We start from the raw sequence: 25,614 nt of genomic DNA, 5'->3' as shown, positions 1-25,614 counted from the left end.
CAGCCAACAGCAGCTATAATCTTGAAACAATGTTATATTATCAGGCAACTTTCTTGCACAAAAATCATCAGATGACAGTTTATGAAACTCAGCAAATTGAGAAGATCCTCATAGCCAACTACAAATTAAAGGGTGTGAAGACTCGCGCAAAAAAAAACGTCTAATGCCGGTAATCTGACCTAGTTTCGAATGAGGTGTAACAGAACTGTTAGACACCACCATCTATCCCAGAAAATACACACACAGCTTGCTACCGTCGGTAATTATAGACACTAGTGTACAGTCAGTACATACAGCTGCGGTCAATACCCACAGCACAGTGTGCAAACGATACAGCGATGGACATCTCAGGTCCAGCTAAATATAACAAGGTATCACGTTTCATTACTGTCTGCATTTTGTAGCGACAAGAACAAAACGTCACTTGCGAGCAACAGAAAGTTAACTTTTTCAGATGGCCGCACGCGGTTTGGGGCGAGATCTTCAATGCCTTTAAGGTGATCCTATCAGAAGCGACAGGAGAGATTTGAGAGACCAGAATTAAAGTTTACATACCCTGAGCATATCGGATAAATCTTCATCACTTCCAGGTACGTAGTCAACGGCAAGCTTAGAGTTATCCTGGTTGCCGTGGACTTTGACACGTATTGATAACTCTTTTGAAATAGGTATCTGAAGAGGTATTGGTTGCTATAGTGAGGGGAGTTTGTGGTTGCTACGATACCATTGTATAAGTTCTGTTGATAAGTACTATAAGTACTAGCACTTTGCCCAGATGTGGACAGCCTCTCTTCCCTCGTGACTCGGGACTTTGTGGCTCTGAGATTGTTATCTACCAGCAGTTTCCTGATTGGCTCGGTCAGATTGAAGTTGTCTTGTAAGTAGACTGTACCAGAACCAGGTTGGTAAGGAGGGGTGCTGGGTGCACCCTGGACCATAAAGTCACCGATGAAGCTATCAGTGATGTAATAAAATGCGAGACGTCCTCCGGCACCTCCACCAGAGTGGGAGAGTCCACCTGATTATGAAAGGGGGTACAAAAGACGTTGAATGGAAAGACATCTCCTGAACCAATGTCAGAAGAGAAATTTATCCAAAGCTATCAACAAAATTTCAAATTTCTGTAAGTTTTCATAGAAGAACCATCTTTACTACCAAGGGCTTTAATATCTAACATATTTGGCATTCATTTTAGTGTTAATTCTATACAAAGCTCTTGCATCAAGGATATGAACCATCTTTCAACATTCGTAATTGCAAACTGAAAATGATAGCACCAATTTAAAACAAAAAAATTATTTTACCAAATTTTCTTCCTGATTGAAGGATATGGCCCAAAATCCCATCAGACCCACATATATTCCTCCACATCTTTTACCTTTCTTGCATTCCATGCACATTCGACCAATGTTAGCATGCAGCAAGCTTGCGCAAGCATATTTTTCTGCGAGGGGCAGCCTCCAATAATCATATCACTCACTGATATATTCTCCAAGCCAGGATATCCTTTCTTTTACTTATTGCTTATATCCTAAGAATGTTTCTTACAAAGTGTTTAAAATACTCATGCCTTCTAATGGTGTAAACTATACATATATTTTTACTAAGATTTTTACTATTTACTTACCAATTCCTCCTAGGGCTTGTATAGTCCCAGCGCCATCGATATGGTTGACGTATCCAAGTATACTGCCCCCAGATCCTCCTCCACAGTACCCAGTCCCAGCTTCGGCATTGACACGCAGCTCACCTTCGACGCGAAGGGTGTTTCTTACGGTCATCAACAAAGTTCCTAATATGGAAGAAAACCAGAGCATCTTTGACAAGAATCAATAAAAAATGTTGAAATATGGAATACAATTTTGACTGCTTCGACATCATCTCAAATTTCTTTAGAGTTTTAATGGATGTCGACCAAATATTCAAACAAAATGCAAACTATACCCGAGCCTTGCACACAACATGTTCCCTCACTGAAAGTCCCTGAAATAAAAGTAAAGAAGGCACAGATTGTGACCACCAATCAAGGGAAATGCTTAACTTCTACAAGCATGACCAAGCTAACACAAGTTTGCTGCTCCAGTGACATCTGAAGATAATTTCTCAATCTTACTACAAGTGTACAGAATCTTCACAATATTAACATGTAGCATATATACCAATGTATGGGTTTAGAGTGACTGATTTATGAGCACATCACACAATGTGTAGGTATCTTTTATTAAAAATTAGTTATTAAATTTCAATAAAACTGCTGCAAAGGAGAAAAAAACTGAATCCTTTAAGAATAAGGAATTTAGACAATGTGTCAAAAACATGAGGTTTAAAGCTGCAATCACCGCTGCCAAATCCTGTTGCATCATGGGTGAGTCAATACTATACAATATAGAGATTATCTCTGCAGAATATGCACTGTCTATTATCTGCAATATTGAGTGGCAAGAATGAAATCCAACATAGCCTGACTGTAGTGATGCCATCATCATCTATTTGACATTGTGCCTTACTGAAGTGCCACTTACCCCCTCCTTGCCCTTACTGAAGTGCCACTTACACCCTCCTTGCCCCTTACTGAAGTGCCACTTACCCCATCCTTGCCCCTTACTGAAGTGCCACTTACCCCCTCCTTGCCCCTTACTGAAGTGCCACTTACCCCATCCTTGCCCCTTACTGGAATGCCACTTACCCCCTCCTTGTCCAGCACGCCCTGATGAAGCGGTTCCTCCACCACTCCCCATCATCCTTGGTTTATGAACGGATCCGTACCCCTTAGAAGAATACAGTCCGTAGTAACCACGCCCTCCTCTACCTCCATGGGCACCTCCACTTGCCCCTTCTATATTTGCATAGGATGAAAATGGAGGCCGGCCCACTCCTGGACCTTGTAAGTAGCCCGCACCATCAGCATGGAACTGTCCTGAAGACAAAAAATAGAACAAATTATGTTTCATTTGGCAGAAGATAGTAAACTAGTATATTTAAAAAAACATAGTTAAATGTTTACCTTAGTGGAAGAAACATACAACATGTGTTTAAGACCTGTTATTAAGTTTAATGTTTCTTCATAAACATAACATTCATAACATGACATGACATTAAATTACATAAGATAAGGTAACATAACACAACATTCATATAACATAACATTTATAACATGATTCATAACATAACTTAACATAACATATCATTCGATATATAACATTCATATAACATAACATTCATAACATATGATTCATAACATAACATAACATTCATAACATGATTCATAACATAACATAACTTAACATAACATAACATTCATGACATAACATTCATTACATAACATTCATTACATAACATAACATTTCATAACATTACATAGCATATCATAACATTCATAACATAACATTCATAACATAACATAACATTCCACCACTTCTGGAATACTAACGTTAAAAGGCAAGAGTCTTTGAATTCATATGGATAACAAAGCAAATGGCAAACTTTGATAACCTTTGGTTTAGCTTAGTCTGTTGCAAATACTGGAGTTTACATAATGTTTTTTAAATATTTATCTCTGAAGATATTCTCATCGAAGGATAATTATGTTTGAACCGTAATTTGCATTTTCTGTTCATCATAGTGTTTGTTTTTTCTTTGCAAATGTTGTATTGGTAGGTTGGTTGCTATTCAGTTTCTCAGAGACCTTGTTTTTGGAACTTCCTCTTCATAGCAAGGAGACACCAAAAGTCTTTCATTACGATCTTCCCTGCCTATAGCAAATACCACCCGAGTCCCCTGTTTGTGGCCAAAACCAGGGGAATTTGAATATCAACGCGGGTTGGTAATGCTAGCCATACTGAACGCTCCTCTGCACAAATTCATGATTCACACAGTGTACTATTTCAGTGGTCAAGCCAAACTTGTCTTCACACACAGGAAAGTAGTGCTGACCATTAGAGCACTTGTGTTTACAATCATACGGTGGCTGGTCAATTAAATAGGTGCACTCAAGGAAGAATCCTAATGGCACTATTTGGGGTAGTTTATGCTATCAAGTCACAAACTATTAATGCTTGAGTGAATTTGAGGAGGATTGTTTTTCTATAGACAGGCTTGTTCTTCATGTTTGGTCTGTTTTTTGCTCCTCCATTGATCTCTCTGTTCCCTCTGTTTCATGAAACCAAATTTATCTCTTTGCATGCTTAGTTGCTTCAATACTGCCCTCAATTACCTTTCGGCAAACATTTCCTTCCGTAATTTTGATTTTTCTTTTTTTGTCAGTCAGTTGAAGAATATATCAGGTTATATAACTTTCAAAAGAAAAGACTTCTCAGTAGAATCCACTGAGGTGAATTAAGGAAACACCTGATATTTAAAGTAGGGCTCAGAACCTTGGGTCAACAAAATTTTCTTGGAGGGTTGCCAAAAGATTTAAAGCAAACACAACTTGACGATATTTGTGGGAAACAAATTTGGAATATACAAAACTAGTTCAAATATAAGTTGGAAAATATAATACCATTTTGCAAGTAAGTATCATTAATTCTATACAAATTTCTCAAAGGGGAGAAGACCTACCCCCCTCCACTCCCCCCACCCCATAGCTCCTCCCTCAGGCCAAAGTGTCCACCACTGGTTTGAATACCAGGAACTTAAATGACTCCTGATTATCATTCAGTTTTCTGTCTCAAATGTCATAATTACAATGTATAAGTTCATAATGAAATGTACTTCTTCAATGCTTACATTACGTGATGAGTTTAATAATTAATGATAATTATACCACGTTTTGCTTTCTTCTTCCGATACTTACCTGATAAGTCAATGGTAACATTCTCAGCTTCTAGCATCAGCTGGTTTGTTTTGACCTCCCCTCCGGCATTAATGGTCAAGTCCCGCAACATGACGGTCATTTCGGGCGACCCCTCCTCGGACCACCAGATGATTTCCCCGTCGGCTCGTACGATGACGTCTGTGAACTTGAACGTCCCTTCAGGGTGGTCGGCAGAGTTCCCCTGTGACCACATCTTCATGGACCCACCACTGTCGACAAACAGCTCCAGGGAATGGGAGAATGTTCCCCTGATCTCAAACCAGATGTCACGCATACTGAGCCTCGGTGGGACCGCCATGGTGCCGTACCTGTCAGGTCAAAGTGTAGAATGATCTGTTTTATTATTTCAATTTCAAATTTATTTCTCATACGTTTTTAGTTACCTGGTGCAATATTTTGTATTGTTTGATATCTTTTAGGTATTTATTTCTGTACAGCGCTTTGAGATTTTATTGGAAAGTGCTTTATAAAAAGCACATATTATTATTATTATTATTGTACAAGATTAATACAAAACTAACATTTTAGTAGGAAGGTCAACATATGAAGGACACTAGGAAAACAGCAAGGCTGTTATCTAAGCTAGTGACCAAGTAGAAATAAAAACAAAGAAACACTTAAATTACGTTCAGAGGGGAAAGAAAGACATAGGGAAAAACCGAAGAAGAAAGAGATCTTCTTCTCTTGATGAACGACAAAGAGACGTACCTAGTTCTTATTTTTTGTCTGAAATTTGTCGTCCTGACAATAATAATCAGTCTGAGCTGTTAGCCTAGAGAAGTTTATTACATGAAGGGAATGAAATATTTCTAAAATACTATTTGGAGGATTTTGTACATTTTTGTACAATTTGCTATGAAAACTATTGTGCTGTATTTTGCATTGAAATGGGTCACAAACTGTTGGTACTATACTGAACTTTCAATATAAGGATGAGAAAAAAAAAACAGTGAAAATTATAGAGTTTTAGTCCAATATCACACAAGACATAATAGAATCAGATTTGCAAAGCACTATGATCGGTTTGAAAAAAAAAAAAAATACAACCATTAAAGTAAGTTTGAAGAACAAAACAATTCATGAATTAGACTAAATTGTTCACTACTGGCTAATGAGAAGTCACTGAACAGTTTTAATCAGATAGTCTGTTAGTCTGATACAGGGATAGCCATCTGTGTGTTATATGATCAGAGGGACTTTCTCCAAGGGGCTGGTTCCGAGGGGGATCCCTAAGAGGGGGTTCCTCAGAGGGGCTTGCTCAGAGGAGGGTCCCTCAGATGGATGCAAGGTTACATTCAAACTCAAATTGCAATTCTAACTAGAGTTATTTTTACCTGTAAAGCATAACATTAGCAGCAAAGTAGATATCCACCCAATTGAAACTCAGTGATTGGTTCATCCCGATGTGAATGATAGCAGAACGATCTCCAAAGAGTTTCCCTCCAGCGATAGTGACCTGTTCTGTTTGAGTGTCACTCAACAGAGCAAGGTAAGCATTTCCATGAACGTGGGTCTTGGAGGAGAGATAATAAACAAAACAGAGCTAGGGATATCAGCCTGACCATAGTAAACTTGGGTCTTGTAGGAGAGATAATATATAAAACAGAGCTAGGGATATCAGCCTGACCATAGTAAACTTGGGTCTTGTAGGAGAGATAATATACAAAACAGAGTTAGGGATATCAGCTTGATCTAAGTAAACTTAGGTCCTGTAGGAGAGATAATATGTAAAACAGAGTTAGGGATATCACCATGATCATAGTAAACTTGGGTCTTGTAGGGGTGATAATATACAAAACAGAGTTAGGGATATCACCATGATCATAGTAAACTTGGGTCTTGTAGGAGAGATAATAAACAAAACAGAGTTAGGGATATCAGCTTGATCTAAGTAAACTTGGGTCTTGTAGGAGAGATAATATATAAAACAGAGTTAGGGATAACACCATGATCATAGTAAACTTGGGTCTTGTAGGAGAGATAATATACAAAACAGAGTTAGGGATATCAGCTTGACCATAGTAAACTTGGGTCTTGTAGGAGAGATAATATACAAAACAGAGTTAGGGATATCACCATGATCATAGTGAACTTGGGTCTTGTAGGAGAGATAATATACAGAACAGAGTTAGGGATATCACCATGATCATAGTAAACTTGGGTCTTGTAGGAGAGATAATATACAGAACAGAGTTAGGGATATCACCATGATCATAGTAAACTTGGGTCTTGTAGGAGAGATAATATACAGAACAGAGTTAGGGATATCACCATGATCATAGTAAACTTGGGTCTTGTAGGAGAGATAATATACAGAACAGAGTTAGGGATATCACCATGATCATAGTGAACTTGGTTCTTGTAGGAGCGATAATATACAGAACAGAGTTAGGGATATCACCATGAACATACTTAATGTGGGTCTTATAGGGGTGATAATATACAGAACAGAGTTAGGGATATGACCTTGACCATAGTAAACTTCTTTCTTGACATGAGACACAGTTGTTACATTTTGTTCTTGATTAATGAGGAAAAGACGTTCTTTCAATTCATGCACTTAATAAACTGCAAAGTTAATATAGCCTATCATGTAGAGAACAAAAACAAAAACACCTCAATACAACCCTTTCACTCTACACAAACTGGCTTCCTGTTGGTTGAACCCACTCTGTCTCAGTAGCCACTGATAACTATGTTTACACTTCTGATGAGGGTAAACTTATCTCAACTGATGTCAACCACAGGTGCCCAGAACTCTATTATTGCATAGAGCTATTTATAGCTACAGTGGGTTATAGCTGTGGTGTCTTCTCACGGTTCACCTTGATGTACTATGAAATTACCCTGGTGGCCGGCAGTTCACAGGGTCCATAAATGCTCCGACCAACTTTGAAGGGTCAAAAGCTTTTGACCAGTATCTTTGAAGGGAGACCTCCATCATGGCTTACTCAGGAAATCATTTTAATGTGATTGTTGCTCAATTTAGGAATTGTCACAATAACAACAACAAAAACACATGAAAAAAATTCACATCTTCATATTAAAATATGCTCTCAGAATGAAGTTGTAGCTAGTGCGAGATAAACAACAAAATCTTGTGAGAATGAAATTTCTGCTTCTGAAAATATTCTTCCTTTTACTACTCTAGTGGTCACGTTTACCAGATTTCAGACCCTTAATTCTGCCAAATAAATTTACCTCATTAAATTGATATTCATGAGAGGAGTGCCATAACCAGGTGACTCCGCCTACTTCTGTGATGTCATCGTACATCCCGTCCAGGATGTTCGTGAAGGGAGGGTAACTGATGCCTCTGTTGTTCACTTTTAGGATCTTATAGACGGTCTCTCTTTCGATGGCTCTAAAATCGGTCACCGTTTCGAGATAGACTGTCCCAGATCCTCCTGAGTAGCTGCTGTGGCCAGTACCTATCGAACAAATCATTTTTATTCCTTTTATAAAACTAGTTTTTAAATTAAAATTGTGCAACTTTAAATACTTAAGGCCAGTAAGTTATTTATGAAATATTGTCATAGAAAATTACCTCTCAATGAATTAAATTACTTCAATATTCAAGATTATTATGACTTTTCTTATCATAGGTAAAGACACTTTCTTTCATAATGAGATCACTATACCAATGAGCGAAACACTGTTATTTTTTCTGTACTTCTCAAATATACTTACTGTAATTATTAAACTTAAAACACAGAGTCCTGGGACTTGTATAAAGTAGAGAAAAAACTCAATCAGAACAATTGAAGCATGCTACTGAAACTGTTATGATATTAAACAATCAAAATAAAACAAAACTGTTAGCAAACTGCTTATCCACTAGAGAGCCTGTGTTAGAGAATGTGTAAAAGAAAGTTGGCCTGACGTTTCGATACTAGCAGGATATTAAATAATATAATATTAGCACTACAAATCCAGGACTGTCAGTGTCCCTGATATTTGCTGTCTTTCTGTAAAAATCACCGGTTATTGACGACAACCACTGCCATGCCCCTCGAATCAAATCACGATATTTGCCCACCTATTAAACTTATAGAATTCAATATTACTAAATGCTAACTCAAAAGCATGGAAGAAAAGAGTGTCATTTCTGTCTGTTCTTTTTCTCTCGCTGTGAATGAAAAAATGCTGCATTGCCCTTTTCAAAAGTTGACAAAATGGGTAAGGTAAGGCTGTATAGTTGCACAAGGACATGTGCATTCTACTTGCACACAGGGTTGTACATCATACATAGTTTCCTTATTATAAAAATACAAAGCCACATCCAGTTACTGAAAGCTGTACAACAGGAAAGGGACTTTTGCATGGTACAGAGATTCCTTCACAACATCACACTTATCAATACCACATATCTGTATCACACATGGGGGACTTTTGTAAGAACATCAAACACAGATGTACTGCAAACGTACCGCCATAGGTTGAAATGGTTCCGTTGAAGTCATGCATTCTGTGATGGTAGATGGCCACTCTACCGCCAGCGCCACCTCCAGCGTAGGTCTGACCCTTACCACCATTGGCTGAGATCTCACCGTCCCCATCCAGCTCCTCACAGTCCAACCAAATGCTGCCACCGGACCCACCACCTGCCGATTAAACAAATGAGTTTGAACGTTGGAAATTAAATATGCTTTCAAATCCAATTATATGTGAAAAGGCAAAAATTAAATTTTAAATCTTTCATCCTCTTTGCGAGAGAAAAAACCTAGAGTTTGACAAAGTGGCAGAAACCTTAAAATATTAAAGACAATTACATAACCCAAAATTAGTTTCAAACATTTCAATTTAATTGCTCTCAATGGCCTCAATTTGAAATATTTGAAATTTGACTTTGGTTTTTGTCACATTACGATCTGTGAATCATGGATGTGGCTGTTATGGTTCATTCTATGTCACATTCGAGCAATTCCGACGCTATCCGCAACGGAAAGAAGCTTGTGACCTAGTGGCTATAATTGAAAGAAGATATAAGTATATCTTTTATCCATACCGGCATAAATGGCTCCGTTCTCTCCATTGGCTGTCAGTTTTCCATCGACGAATATGTGCCTGGCAGCGACTCTAACAGCGCCACCACCCCTGCCTCCTAAACCGAGCCTCACGATTGTGTTCATCTCTGGTTCATTTCCAAAGTACAGATTACCTGGCAGGAAAAAAATAATAATAATATTTCATCACACTATGATACTTGGAACCTGTGTGCTGAAAAATACTGTGGAAAATTTTTCAGCAATTTTTTTTTAAAAAGAGTTTCGATCAAGTTAATCCACTTTTAAGCTTAAGAATAAAATATTTTCTGTGGTAATTTGCTTATATAATATAGAACCGGTCAAAATAATTTTAACAGCCAAAACAACGTGACCACAGCAAGTGACGACTTTTGTCCAAATTTCTGTTATTACACTAAAGTTATTATCTTGGAAAGTTAATATTCATCATCAAGGACTAAGTTTAATACTGAAGCCTATCAATGTTTCTATATAGACCATGAAAGCAAATTACCGCTGATTGTTTATAGTCAACAATTCTATAAGAAATGCTGAAATTGGCAAACATCACCAAACATCCATCGTATATATGGGATTGCAAAGCAAATATCCAGGATTTACTTCCTTAGTCTCTTGCATATCCCCTGATGCTGCCATAGTTTTCCCTTTCATAACTAGTCACATGGCAGATCAACTCTGACCAAAGAGATATTCCTCCCACTACTGCCACCATGTACGTGTTCCCTTACCCCACTGCAGCTAACTACCAGGGGATCAAAGTCATACGCTTAATTTTTTAATTTTCAATATTATTATCTATTTCCATATACACTCAGTGCTGCCATATCCTACAGGTTCATAAATAGAGTAACTTTGACCTGAAACTATTCTCCCACTGCTGCCACCATGTACATGTTAACTGACACATTGCACTACAGCTGACAGTAAACAAAAACCGGATAAAATTCATGAATATTCAATAGATATTTACTGTAGTCTCTTCTGTATACTCCAGTGCTCCCATAATCCACAGGTTCATAAATAGAGCCATAGGGTAGACCACCTTTGAGATGAGAACTACATCTCCCACCCCTGCCACCATGTACACATTCACTTACCCCACTGCAAGCTACTAGGAAATGATATATGAATTAATTCATGAATATTCAAGAGATATCTACCATAGTCTCTGCCATATCCTCCAGTGCTTCCATAATCCACAGGTTCATAAATAGAGCCATAGGGTAGACCAACTTTGACCTGAGAGCTACTCCTCCCACCGCTGCCACCATGTCCACCTCCACTTCCTCCACTGCCGCTACCTACAGATGAATAATATCAACAGCATCATCATCATCATCATCATCATCATCATCATCATCATCATCATCATCATCATCATCATCATCATCATCATCATCATCATCATCATCATCATCATCATCATCATCATCATCATCATCATCATCATCATCATCATCATCATCATCATCATCATCAGTACTAGAATATCAAACCCTGACAGTGTAGTCACTTCTTATATCTAGAAGAATCAAGTCTCAAGATAAATATCATTCTTTGCAATATCTGTCGGTCTGTCTTTCTATCTATATGAACAAATAATCCAAAGAAATGGTTCAAAGCTGATTAACTGTCCTTGTAGACTGATAAGACCAATCATGTACCAGTAGTGTCTCAGGAGCTCATTGGTTCAATCCTGTATACATTCTGTATTTCATTTCTCATACCAGTTTCAAATCACAAAGATGGAATTCATGTCAAACAGGTAACTTACTGTCACCCTCTGGTAACCTTGGTATCAACAAACAATTTAATCTCAATATCCATACATCAAATTTGCTTGCAATACAAATCATTCAAACTATAGAATAAATCCTTGTCATTAAGCCCTTGATGTATACTTACCCACTTCTCCATAACCTTGACCAGGTCCTTCAGATGGTACATAGCCATTGACAGGGCCTCTGGTTTCCATGGTTTCATAGCCACCATGATCAAGGTTAATCTCTCCTCCAGAGTGGATAGCGAAGAGATGATCCGCAGTGAGATTAAACCGATCATTGGACTTGAAGAAGCCACCACCGTACACCTAGTGAAGAGAATTTACAAGTAGCGAAACCATCTTTACATACAGTGTATAAAGGTATAAGGTATGCATCACAGAATTATCATAAACCAGAATTATTGAATCCAGAATTATCAAAAACCAGAGTTATCAAAAACTACAAGTTGAAGAAACAAATTTTGTGCAAACCATTCCGCAAAAATAGATAAGTCATATAGAAGGTATGGGGCTACAAGTGAAAATGATCAAAACAATATTTTTGGGTTAAAAAATATATTCTACAAAAAAACAACTCACAATATGGTGACATAGGTTCACTCAAAAAGATCACAGTTATAGGTTTCAACAACAACAATAAACAACAATAACAACAACAACAATAAAACCTGCCATTTTTTTCCAGACAACAAAGTTATTATTCCTTATTCATCTTCATTGGATGTAGATGTAATCAGTACATTTATACATCAATAGCTTCACATAAAACAGCTTTAACTTGATCATAGGTTAGAATTTCAGAAAGGAGAAACAGCGTTCTCCTTGCCACCGAGTTTATACTTTTATCCCATAAATTACAGGTTTCTGTTCACTTAATCCATTATATCTACTGTCATATATACAACTTTATCCTTACCGTGACGTTACTGAGTAGAATATTCATTCCTGCGTCCTTCTCGAGAGATTTGAGTTCAAAGATTCCTCCATCTTGCACATGGAGAGACTGGAGACTGAATTCAGACTGGGATGTGTCTTCACCCAGACTAGAATTACTATCAAACCTCACATAGCCACCCTCGTACACATAAAGATCCTCTATGCCTGTGACCTAAACATAGAACAACAAAAAAACAAAAAACATACCGGGTTTATAATATGGTTTTTTCACCCTAGAGGTTTTGACAAAGATTTCTGATAGTAAATTCATTCAACCAAACATGCTGACCTCAAATTCCAATATATGAAGCCATTTTTTTTAAATAGTGTTGGTACAAACTGCTCGAAGCCTAAACACAAATTTTAGTTTCAACATACCAAAACTGGTACAAAGCTCTTTGATCCAAATTTTAACGGAAAGGGATTGTTAAGACACCTTGTAGCTGGCAGTGAAGGTGTTATATAGGTTTCACCAGCATTTAGATTTAGTCTGTACATTTGGTGTTCGTTTTCAATTATTTCTCATAAAAATATGGTTGATAAAACTGTGTTTATTGAACATATAGCTGCAAAAAATGAAAAGCCTAAAATAATACCAATTTGTTGTACTTACTTTCCCCGACGATATCATTTCCACACCCCAGAAGAAAGTCCTGTGAGGCATACCAAGCTGACCGAGTTCATAGACTCTGCTGTTGAATGGGATATCAGGGTTTGCGTGGGTAATGTTTACAGTCTGAGCATAGCCCACATGCAGATATCCTGTAAATATGAGATAGAAATAAATTAAATCACAAAGAATCATTAAATATCAGGGATATCATGGTTTGAGTGGGTGATTTTAACAGTCTGAGCATAGCCCACATGCAGATATCCTGTAAATATGGGATGGAAATAAATTAAATCACAAAGAATCATTAAATATCAGGGATATCATGGTTTGAGTGGATGATTTTAACAGTCTGAGCATAGCCCACATGCAGATATCCTGTAAATATGGGATGGAAATAAATTAAATCACAAAGAATCATTAAATATCAGGGTTTGAGTGGGTGATGTTAACAGTCTGAGCATAGCCCACATGCAGATATCCTGTAAATATGAGATAGAAATAGATTATAAAGTAGAAATTAAATCACAAAGAATCATTAAATATCAGGGTTTGTGTGGGTGATGTTAACAGTCTGAGCAAAGACCACATGCAGATATCCCGTAAATATGAGATAGAAATAAAATTAAATCACAAAGAATCATTAAATATCAGGGATATCTGGGTTTGAGTGGGTGATTTTAACAGTCTGAGCATAGCCCACATGCAGATATCCTGTAAATATGGGATGGAAATAAATTAAATCACAAAGAATCATTAAATATCAGGGTTTGAGTGGGTGATGTTAACAGTCTGAGCAAAGCCCACATGCAGATATCCTGTAAATATGAGATAGAAATAGATTATAAAGTAGAAATTAAATCACAAAGAATCATTAAATATCAGGGTTTGTGTGGGTGATGTTAACAGTCTGAGCAAAGACCACATGCAGATATCCCGTAAATATGAGATAGAAATAAAATTAAATCACAAAGAATCATTAAATATCAGGGATATCAGGGTTTGAGTGGGTGATGTTAACAGTCTGAGCAGAGCCCACATGCAGATATCCTGTAAATATGAGATAGAAATAAATTAAATCACAAAGAATCATTCAATATCAGGGTTTGAGTGGGTGATGTTAACAGTCTAAGCAGAGCCCACATGCAGATATCCTGTAAATATGAGATAGAAATAAATTAAATCACAAAGAATCATTCAATATCAGGGTTTGAGTGGGTGATGTTTACAGTCTGAGCATAGCCCACATGCAGATATCCTGTAAATATGAGATAGAAATAAATTAAATCACAAAGAATCATTCAATATCAGGGTTTGAGTGGGTTAAGTTCACAGTCTGAGCATAGCCCACATGCAGATATCCTGTAAATATGGGATAGAAATAAATTAAATCACAAAGAATCATTAAATATCAGAGATATCATGTTTGTGTGGATGATGTTAACAGTCTGAGCATAGCCCACATGCAGATATCCTGTAAATATGAGATAGAAATAAATTAAATCACAAAGAATCATTAAATATCAGGGATATCAGGGTTTGAGTGGGTGATGTTAACAGTCTGAGCATAGCCCACATGCAGATATCCTGTAAATATGAGATAGAAATAAATTAAATCACAAAGAATCATTCAATATCAGGGTTTGAGTGGGTGATGTTAACAGTCTGAGCATAGCCCACATGCAGATATCCTGTAAATATGAGATAGAAATAAATTAAATCACAAAGAATCATTCAATATCAGGGTTTGAGTGGGTTAAGTTCACAGTCTGAGCATAGCCCACATGCAGATATCCTGTAAATATGGGATAGAAATAAATTAAATCACAAAGAATCATTAAATATCAGAGATATCATGTTTGTGTGGATGATGTTAACAGTCTGAGCATAGCCCACATGCAGATATCCTGTAAATATGGGATAGAAATAAATTAAATCACAAAGAATCATTAAATATCAGAGATATCATGTTTGTGTGGATGATGTTAACAGTCTGAGCATAGCCCACATGCAGATATCCTGTAAATATGAGATAGAAATAAATTAAATCACAAAGAATCATTCAATATCAGGGATATCAGGGTTTGAGTGGGTGATGTTAACAGTCTGAGCAGAGCCCACATGCAAATATCCTGTAAATATGAGATAGAAATAAATTAAATCACAAAGAATCATTCAATATCAGGGTTTGAGTGGGTGATGTTTACAGTCTGAGCATAGCCCACATGCAGATATCCTGTAAATATGAGATAGAAATAAATTAAATCACAAAGAATCATTCAATATCAGGGTTTGAGTGGGTTAAGTTCACAGTCTGAGCATTGCCCACATGCAGATATCCTGTAAATATGAGATAGAAATAAATTAAATCACAAAGAATCATTCAATATCAGGGTTTGAGTGGGTGATGTTAACAGTCTGAGCATAGCCCACATGCAGATATCCTGTAAATATGAGATAGAAATAAATTAAATCACAAAGAATCATTCAATATCAGGGTTTGAGTGGGTGATGTTAACAGTCTGAGCATAGCCCACATGCAGATATCCTGTAAATATGAGATAGAAATAAATTAAATCACAAAGAATCATTCAATATCAGGGTTTGAGTGGGTTAAGTTCACAGTCTGAGCATAGCCCACATGCAGATATCCTGTAAATATGGGATAGAAATAAATTAAATCACAAAGAATCATTAAATATCAGAGATATCATGTTTGTGTGGATGATGTTAACAGTCTGAGCATAGCCCACATGCAGATATCCTGTAAATATGGGATAGAAATAAATTAAATCACAAAGAATCATTAAATATCAGAGATATCATGTTTGTGTGGATGATGTTAACAGTCTGAGCATAGCCCACATGCAGATATCCTGTAAATATGAGATAGAAATAAATTAAATCACAAAGAATCATTAAATATCAGGGATATCAGGGTTTGAGTGGGTGATGTTAACAGTCTGAGCAGAGCCCACATGCAGATATCCTGTAAATATGAGATAGAAATAAATTAAATCACAAAGAATCATTCAATATCAGGGTTTGAGTGGGTGATGTTAACAGTCTGAGCATAGCCCACATGCAGATATCCTGTAAATATGAGATAGAAATAAATTAAATCACAAAGAATCATTCAATATCAGGGTTTGAGTGGGTTAAGTTCACAGTCTGAGCATAGCCCACATGCAGATATCCTGTAAATATGGGATAGAAATAAATTAAATCACAAAAAATCATTAAATATCAGAGATATCATGTTTGTGTGGATGATGTTAACAGTCTGAGCATAGCCCACATGCAGATATCCTGTAAATATGAGATAGAAATAAATTAAATCACAAAGAATCATTAAATATCAGGGATATCAGGGTTTGAGTGGGTGATGTTAACAGTCTGAGCATAGCCCACATGCAGATATCCTGTAAATATGAGATAGAAATTGAATAAAATCACAAAGAATCGTTAAATCAAAATGACAAAGCGAAAACTCTTACCGGTGTTATCCCCATACAGGTGACCAACTTTGACATCTACTGGTGATGTTATGTTCCCTAATGGCATAAAAGCTAGTTGAGCCCCGCCTACAATGGTCAGTTCACTGAATTCATGAAGCCTTTGATCGCCCTCTATCCAGGTGGTAGCCGAATCTAAGTTGCGGTGGTTGTACCTACGAAAAAAGGTATTAAATAACATGCTAAAACTTCAAGAGGAACTTAAATCACAACACAATATTTTTTTACATGCCAACAAACCTAACTGAACAAAGATATTAATGTAATCATTTGTTGGTAGAATTAATCTAGAATTATACTGATCAATCTGTTACTTTTGTTTAATATGATTATGAGGTGACTTTTCGTTATTGTATTGATATTATTGTACAGGTTCTGACGTGCAAACTTGCAAAGTAAATTTTTTAAGTACACTACAAACCAAAAATGTACATAATTACATATTTAAGTTTAGAATTTGTCATATGCCAGGGTTTTTGTCCAACCGGTGTATTTTGACAATAATTCGTTTACAATCGTGAAAACTCCATATTTCTCTATAATTTGATTAATTCTAACACTCAAAGTTTGCTAACCTGTCAAAGATATTTTCCCCATCCACGTAGAGTTCAATTTCGGAGAGAGACGCATCACCACTGGAGGACGTATGGACCAATGAAAACACCAGACCATCCACATTCCCTCGCACCGGAATCTCCAAGTAAGCATCGGAGTTGTAGCATGGCGATGGTGGGATCACATAATTGCTGGTAATGTCAAAACTCGACCCGCCCAGTTTTCCAGTAATCTGTACAAAACAATGACAGAAAAATGAACCAACCAGGAAGATATATCGACAGATTTGCTGAGATAAAAATGTTTGAATATAACAGTAATCGTGAAACCTCCAACAGTGGTTGCAATAAAGTTAAACTGGAAAAATGTCATCAGTTTAATATAACGAGATTTGGTCGATAATGACACCAGTTGCCAATCTACCAGCTGAGGGCATGTATTTTGCTATAGTTAAAAAAAAAACCAAGATATATAGCTAGAGTCTTTGAAGGTCCCTCCACATTACTATACCATATTTTATTTCTTAGTATTTTCAAAATCTGAAAAATAAATTAGCTACACCTCTCCAGAAATTTACACGAAAAAAAATATGTGTAAAAGTAAGTTGGCCTGACGTTTCGATCCTAGCAGGATCTTCTTCAGAGGCTAAATGAAGAAGATCCTGCTAGGATCGAAACGTCAGGCCAACTTACTTTTACACATTCTATTACACAGGCTCTCTAGTGGATAAGCAGTTTGCTAACAGTTTTATTTTATTTTGAAAAAAAATATGTATTATTTATAACAGCATCAAGCATGAGGAAAGAGTATGTATTCTTACATGGAATTTAGTTGGCAGACCGCAGATAACATGCACCCTTATGACATTCAGGAAGTATACCCATTTGAGGTCAAAGGTCAGAGTTGCCGTACTGTAAGCATTTCTGTAGGAGCTTGCTGGACTCCCGTCAAATGTCTGATCAAAGAGGTTTGCGATGAGATAGTGGTAGTCATCGGAACTGCCGCTGGGATTATAAATCGCTCCCGACGAGGAGACCTTAATACCGTTGGTTGCGTAGTACGTTGTAGTTTTGGAAAATGTGTTTCTGTTTGACGTGAGGTCAAGCCTGCGTCCAATGTTTCTCATCTCGGAGGACGACGGAAATTGCTGGTTGTTGTCGACGTGGAGTGCGCTCTGACCTGTGAGGAAATGAAACGGAACCGTGGAATTGTATCGGAGGGTCACGAATTGAAATCGAAACTGTTCAGAAAAGAAATTTCACTAACCTTTTTACCTTCTTACGTTTAGTTGCGACCGTATAATACTTCCTGATATCATTCCATATATTTGGCATGGATCCACATTCACCCGAAACACCTCCTCAGATTAAAGTTGAGACAGTATTAATTCGGTAGAGATTTCCACTGTCACTCTGCAAATATGCTCTGTAATGGATCCTGAATGGATTCACAGCCACTCTAATACATAACCTCTTTTCCCTTGGATGGTAAAACATGATAACATTGACATTTTACCTGTGTCAGTATGGATGGTGTAGATATTTTACCTGTCAGTATGGATGGTGTAGACATTTTACCTGTGTCAGTATGGATGGTGTAGACATTTTACCTGTGTCAGTATGGATGGTGTAGATATTTTACCTGTCAGTATGGATGGTGTAGACATTTTACCTGTGTCAGTATGGATGGTGTAGACATTTTACCTGTGTCAGTATGGATGGTGTAGACTGTTTACCTGTGTCAGTATGGATGGTGTAGACATTTTACCTGTGTCAGTATGGATGGTGTAGACATTTTACCTGTGTCAGTATGGATGGTGTAGACATTTTACCTGTGTCAGTATGGATGGTGTAGACATTTTACCTGTGTCAGTATGGATGGTGTAGACATTTTACCTGTGTCAGTATGGATTATGTAGACATTTTACCTGTGTCAGTATGGATGGTGTAGACATTTTACCTGTGTCAGTATGGATGGTGTAGACATTTTACCTGTGTCAGTATGGATTATGTAGACATTTTACCTGTGTCAGTATGGATGGTGTAGACATTTTACCTGTGTCAGTATGGATGGTGTAAACTGTCCCGGCCGCACCGGCCTCCGGGCCACAGTTAGCCGCTGGTCCACCCTGCAGGTGATACTCCCCCAGGTACTTCCCGTGTGTCACGTTATTTGCATAATGTACAGCCACACGTCCGCCAGATCCGCTGCCACCGAGATTCCCACCGCTGCCACCATGAGCCTCGATTCTACCGGTATGGCCACCTGCAATGAGACCAGTAACATATTAACCAATTTTACACAACCAAAGGGATAGAACACATATATACCTTTATTATCATCACCTCAAAGTTTTTTCATTCAAATAGTTTATTCTGGTTGGTTACCTTGGTTACCAACTGGACACTGTTCTTTTCAGAATAGGTCACCCTTTAGCTGACTTTATCTGACAATTTTGAAATATTTAACCTTTGTCTTGATGTACTGAAACATTTTCCAAGCAGTTCATCTGAAAAAAAACAAAAAACATTAAGAGGTCTTACCTACAAAAGCGCCCGCTCTGATCCAAATACTGCCCCCACTCCCTCCTGATGCACCGTTAAGAGATGCTGCGACATTCTTGCTTAGACTGTTTGCTTTGATGGTACCATCCAAACGAAGAATGTTCCGCACTTCAAACTCCAAGATGCCTCCACCTGTGACAGACATGAATATTCATGATTAAAAGGTACAGCCGACACATATCACCCCTTCAAAGATTCAATGGTACTTCTCAGAACATATCAACATTTAACACTAGCCATCTTTTCTTCTGTCTGAAGAAAACAGATAACAAATCCGACTGACTTCCAAATTAGCACCAAAATGTATCGAAAGCTACAAATCTAGAGGTAAATATTTCAATGGCTAAATTCAGAATACAGACCATTCTAGTCCTCCAACAGAACTTTTCAAAGTTTCCAATTTCACAGGTTGAAATAAATAGAACCCTCCCTACACATAACTTCCCCAAAAACAAAACATGAATGATATAAACAGTTTTAACGTGACATGCTAATAGTACAAAGAATTAAGTTTTTTGAAGTTAATACTTACCAATTCCACCTTGGCTCCCCGCACCACCACTACCAAACTCACATGGACGGTACGTGCTACCATATGGCAGGTTCTTAGATGTGCGACAAGTGTTGGACCCACCACACGCACCTCTTCCGCCAAGACCACCATGGGATGCACCACTGTTGCCGAGATGATGGGTGATCCCAGGGGCTGTTTATTGATAGAAAGAAAAAGACACCAAAGAGAACAAAAGTAAACTAAAATTTAACTTCTCAAGTTCATAGTTTTAAACTAGTGTTTTAAAAAAGAAGAGATTGGCAAAACCCATATCTATCAAAGGGAAAGGAATGCAGATAAAAATTTTAAAAAATAGAAAATTTCAGGACAAGTGGCTGGTCGTTGCCATGTATAGACTTGCTCATATTTTGTGGTCTTTTCATTGCACCCTGAAAACTTCAAAATGGAATAACATTTTTCTTTACACTTTGGGTAAAGATGTACATCACAATGTTAAGTCTTTTTAAGGCTTTATAGGAGACTTCCTTTCCCATTGTACACAATTGGTGATAAAACAAATAAATAAATAATTGAATTACAATCATTTGTATCAGAAAGGAAAATGGTGATGGTTGGGTCTACTTTAGCAATGCTTTTCTGGATCACAATTTGAATGCAAAACGATTTTCAATGCTGAACAGTTATTACCTAATAATTTATTCAATTGTTTAATGTGGAGTTGAAATCTGAGTTAAAATTATATCTAATAATAAGACTTTTCTAATAATAAGCCTTTAATAATATGCCTTTCAGCCTCTGAAGAAGATCCTGCTAGGATCAAAACTTCAGGCCCTCTTACTTTTACACACATTCTCTTACACAGGCTCTTTAGTTGAATAAGCAGTTTGCTAACAATTATTGCTTTATTTTTATTCTAATAATAAGAAAATAAGTTTCCAAAAGATATCACTAACCTGCGCCATGATTGGCCAAGAAACCTCCATCGCTGACATCGATGAGGCCCCCGTCGTCGACCGTCAGATCTCCGCTATGAATGAAGAGGTTCTTCCCGTAGATTAGTCCTCCCCCCTCTACGAACAGATCCTCCTGCACCACCAGCCTGTACTCGTCCCGGTGAGCGAATGGCGTTGAGAAGTTGAAAAGGGAGTCAGCTTTGACACGGACCGAATCGAAAGAGTAATGTTGACTCTTCTGGGAATTGGCAGATCCTGTGAGGTATGCCCTCAGCTGACCTCCGTTGTACAAGGTCAGATGGTTCACGTGGTCCAGTTCACCCTCTACATGTACGAAGACCTCGCTGACCACGGTCTCGTAGCCGAGACCGGCGTAACCATCCACGTAGATGTACAAGTTGAACGGGATACTGATGAAGCTGCTCTGAAGGTCCATCACTTGGTTAGGCCCGACGTGAACGGTCCCGGTCCAATCGCCGATCATATGTCTGAAGTACAAGGAAGCCCCCTGGTCGTATGGATCTGTTTGATAAGCTAAGTGGGCATTGCCAAGAATCTGAAGTTCCTCAAAGTGGTAATTATGGTTTCCACCGGCAAAATGGTGCTCCCCTGACTGGGGGAGAATCCAAGCCTTAAAGCTATCCCTGCTCAGGTCAGTATAAGTAGGGATTGCACCAACGTGGGTGGACGTCAGATGGGCGTTGTCGATCATTAGGGTCCGATGTTCATGCAGTAGGTGGTACAGGAATATGGTACCAGGGCCTCCTGACTCACCATTATTGAAAGCTTCACCACCGTGACAGAGGAACTCACCTCTGTACGTGCTGTTTGTCTCAAAGTAAATGGCGATTCTTCCTCCAGATCCAGCGCCAGCCTGTGAGGATGTGCTTTGATCGCCACCAGTGGTAGCTATGGTACCCTGTCCTCTGATGCCATTGGTGGTCATCAGTATGGTTCCCCCGCTGCCACTGCCACTGACTGTGTTTCCTCCTTCCATACCGTTGGCGCTCAAGACACCATCGATGAAAGCAAAGCCAGAGATATTCAGCATCAATATGCCACCACCGGCACCTCCCATCGGTCCACCGCCGGAACTACCAAACTCAAAGGGTTCATAGATGTTACCGTGCGGTTGTCCAGTGAGGTACGTTCCTTGGCCTCTTCCAGATGTACCACCATAACCCCCGCCAGAGGATCCCGAGGTACTGTCCGTACCCCTCCCGACATTGACACCGGCATCTCCATCCCGATGATCAGTTCGATTGAACCCTCTACCATCGGTGTTGATGCTTCCACCATCGTCGATGGTGATGTTCTCTGCTTGGATAAAGAGTCTGGTACCGTGGAATAAACCCCCGCCTTGGACAGTGAGGGTATCCACGTACAGAGAGTTGGCAGGGTCCAGAGTGGTTGAGGAGACAGCCCATATTGTTGCATCATCTTGAATAAGAACGTGATTGAAGCGATAATGGCTTGCCTCCTGTCCTAAGGTTCGACCGCCTCGTTCCATGGTCAACACGCCGTCGTGATGGAGAGTCAAGTTCTGAATGTGCGCCATGGTCCCGTGCATCCATATGTCGACGTCATGGACGTACGTATCCGGTGCTAATCCGAGGAAACCATCCGCATAAACCCTCACGTTGAACGGTAGATCAATCTCCGATCGGTGAAGGTCGAGGGATTGACTCTCTGAGATGTGGAAGGTACCCGTCCTGTCCCCTATCATGTACAGGAAGAACAGCGAGGCGTTACGGCCGATGGGGTCAGTCAGGATGCCAATGTGAGCGGAACCGTATATCTGGAGCTCTTCGAAATGGAAGTTGTGAGATCCTCCGGCAAAGTGGTGTTCGCCCGACAAGGACAGGATCCAGGTCCTGCAACCGTCCCCTGCCCAATCAGAGTAATCGTATAGCGTGTGGTGATCCGTCCAGGCCTCCAGACCACCATTGTCGATTATGAGAGTACGATGATCGTATTCCATGTGATAAAGAAACACCGTCCCTGCTCCACCATTTTCCGCAAGAGGACCTCCTGCTCTGCCGCCCCGAGCATGGTAGTCGAAGCCATTTGCCGTATCGTTTTTGTAGAAGTACATCGCCAAGCGTCCACCTGCTCCTCCGGCCCCTGGGGATTGGCTGTCTTCGTACCCATCCCCACCATCCACTGCTAATCTGCCGTAACCTTTGATGGTATCACAATGTAACCATACACTCCCTGCACTGCCTCCTCCACTACCAACCGCATCTGCATAGCCACCATTGGCTGTCAGTTCACCATCTATGTGAATGGTATCAGAGATGTTCAACCATACGTAGCCACCACCTGTGCCACCATGTTGATTATTCAACCCGTGACCACCAGCACTTCCAAAGAGGAATGGTTCATATAGGTCCCCATAGGCAAACCCAGCCTTACCATTAGGCCCTCTACCTCCACTGCCTCCATGACCACCTCCACCACCTAAACCATAGACTGGATGCGGTTTACCAAGGTTGACATCACCATGAAGGGAGTCTTCACCATGGGTATCGTTGCTGTGGTGACCCGTGTAGCCAAGTCCTTCTGCCGTGAGGCTGCCTCCAGCATCAATGGTAATGTTTTCTGAGATCATTGTGAGTTTGGTGCCATGTAAGATACCTCCGCCTTCAATATAGATGGATTCCGTAATGAAGGTTATACCCGGTTCGTCTATGGGATCGGTTGTTGCATTAATTGAAGCCTCATCTTGGATTCTCACAATTCTGAAAGCATAATGGTGCGATGGTTGGCCTGCCGTCCTCCCACCATGCTGTGCCCACAGATATCCCCCGTGGTGAAGTGTGAGGTTGACGATATGGGAGAGCAATCCAGCATTGAATATCTCCACACCATGAACGACGGTGTTGGGTGCCAGTCCGAGGTGGCCGTCGTGGTAGACGTAAGTGCTGAAAGGCAAATCAATTTCTGGTCTCTCCAGATCCATCTCTTGCTTATCTGCGATATGAATGGCTCCGGTCCGGTCTCCGATCATGTGTCGAAAGAAAATGGTAACCTCCCACTCGGTGGACTCCGCAGCCAGGAATGAGACATCCATTCTACTGCTTAATCCCATGGCGTCTACCACAAATAGTGCCTCCCCGGGAGGAACCACCGCCAGGTGAGCTCCGTCGTATATCTGGAGTTCTTCGAAATGATATACGTTATTTCCGCCGGCCAGTTCGTGGGTCCCCGACACCGGTAGAATCCAAGCCCTGCATCCATCTTCCTCCACGTTACTCCAGTCTATGATTTTATCCAACGGGTTGATTTCGCCATTCTCTATGTACAGTGTCCGGTGCTCATGTTCTTCGTGGTACATGAAGACCGTCCCTGGACCTCCGCCCTCCCAGTTGCCGTCGGGCAAACCCCCGTGGGACTCAAACTTAAATCCGTTGGAAGTCTCATTGTTCCAGAAGTTGAGTGCTATCCTACCTCCGGCACCACCACCGGAGTTGGACCCCGCGTCTCCACCATTGGTGCTGATGGTACCGTACCCCTTGATCAAGTTACAGTGCATCCAAATACTGCCACCACTTCCACCCCCACTGCCCACTCCCCCGGGGTTACCATCTGATGATACCACTCCGTCGATGTGGATGGTATCTGTAACATTGAACCAAATCCTACCACCACCAGAACCTCCATTGGTACCTCCTCCTGCACTTCCAAACTCCTCTGGTTGGTAGAGGTCACTGTATGGTAGACCTGTCTTGGCAGCTCCTGTGGACACAATAACAACATCATACAATTTGCAAACACTGAATAATGCTACGAATGAGTCATGGATAAAAGTGGGGGCATTGGAAGCAATGAGGCTTAGCAATCGGCAGGTTTGGGGTTCAATTCCCGGCTGGGTCATAGTAAGGTGGGTTTCTTATCCAAGAACAATCTAACATTTTCCCATCTGAAATGACTTTCTAAATTTAAAAGATTCCAAGTTCGAGTTTAAATGTTGAATTGGAAGCCACCTGACGTGAAAGTTATAAGCATCGTAAAAATAACTGGTTATTATTATTATGATCCCGAACTCACGAACATAGTCATGATTGACAAATCTCAAAATAGGTTTCTTAAGGGTTTGAAGCAAAGATACAAATTAAACTGTGTTCTTAAGTTCATACTCTCTTACATACTACTAGTGATGTCATAATGCAGGGATGAGCCTGGGGTAAAAAAAAAATCACTGAACTTTGCAAAACATTGCGGTATAGGCTCCAGTTTGCGTATGCTACAGTGTGTTAGGATAATAGTTTTTGTCCCAAGGTAGAAAAGAAATCACGGATATTCCGCGAATTCAAGGAAAAAGCTCATGCCTGATAAAGA

General features: G+C 39.4%; 1 protein-coding gene across 1 annotated transcript in view; it reads right to left on the bottom strand.

Annotated features, from left to right (window-relative positions):
* The window catches only part of LOC139984518 (uncharacterized), a 135,909-nt gene that overhangs the window by 97,729 nt on the left and 12,566 nt on the right, over positions 1–25,614 (bottom strand). Inside the window, exons 14-32 of the mRNA XM_071998434.1 lie at positions 21,274–25,011; positions 20,339–20,512; positions 19,786–19,938; positions 19,298–19,507; positions 18,063–18,421; positions 17,263–17,474; positions 16,670–16,842; positions 13,176–13,324; positions 12,543–12,734; positions 11,749–11,932; positions 11,004–11,144; positions 9,825–9,977; positions 9,247–9,420; positions 8,018–8,247; positions 6,151–6,329; positions 4,796–5,124; positions 2,654–2,917; positions 1,628–1,792; positions 556–1,018 (exon numbers count right to left, since the gene is read on the bottom strand). Of these exons, the coding sequence (XP_071854535.1) occupies positions 556–1,018; positions 1,628–1,792; positions 2,654–2,917; positions 4,796–5,124; positions 6,151–6,329; positions 8,018–8,247; positions 9,247–9,420; positions 9,825–9,977; positions 11,004–11,144; positions 11,749–11,932; positions 12,543–12,734; positions 13,176–13,324; positions 16,670–16,842; positions 17,263–17,474; positions 18,063–18,421; positions 19,298–19,507; positions 19,786–19,938; positions 20,339–20,512; positions 21,274–25,011 (7,642 nt within the window). The remainder of the gene's footprint in view (positions 1–555; positions 1,019–1,627; positions 1,793–2,653; positions 2,918–4,795; positions 5,125–6,150; positions 6,330–8,017; positions 8,248–9,246; positions 9,421–9,824; positions 9,978–11,003; positions 11,145–11,748; positions 11,933–12,542; positions 12,735–13,175; positions 13,325–16,669; positions 16,843–17,262; positions 17,475–18,062; positions 18,422–19,297; positions 19,508–19,785; positions 19,939–20,338; positions 20,513–21,273; positions 25,012–25,614) is intronic.

Source organism: Apostichopus japonicus, chromosome 17, assembly GCF_037975245.1.
Source record: "Apostichopus japonicus isolate 1M-3 chromosome 17, ASM3797524v1, whole genome shotgun sequence".
In the NCBI taxonomy this organism is placed as follows: Eukaryota; Metazoa; Echinodermata; class Holothuroidea; order Aspidochirotida; family Stichopodidae; genus Apostichopus; species Apostichopus japonicus.
The sequence above is the reverse complement of the archived record's forward strand: the minus strand, read 5'-3'. Positions and strand labels throughout refer to the sequence as shown.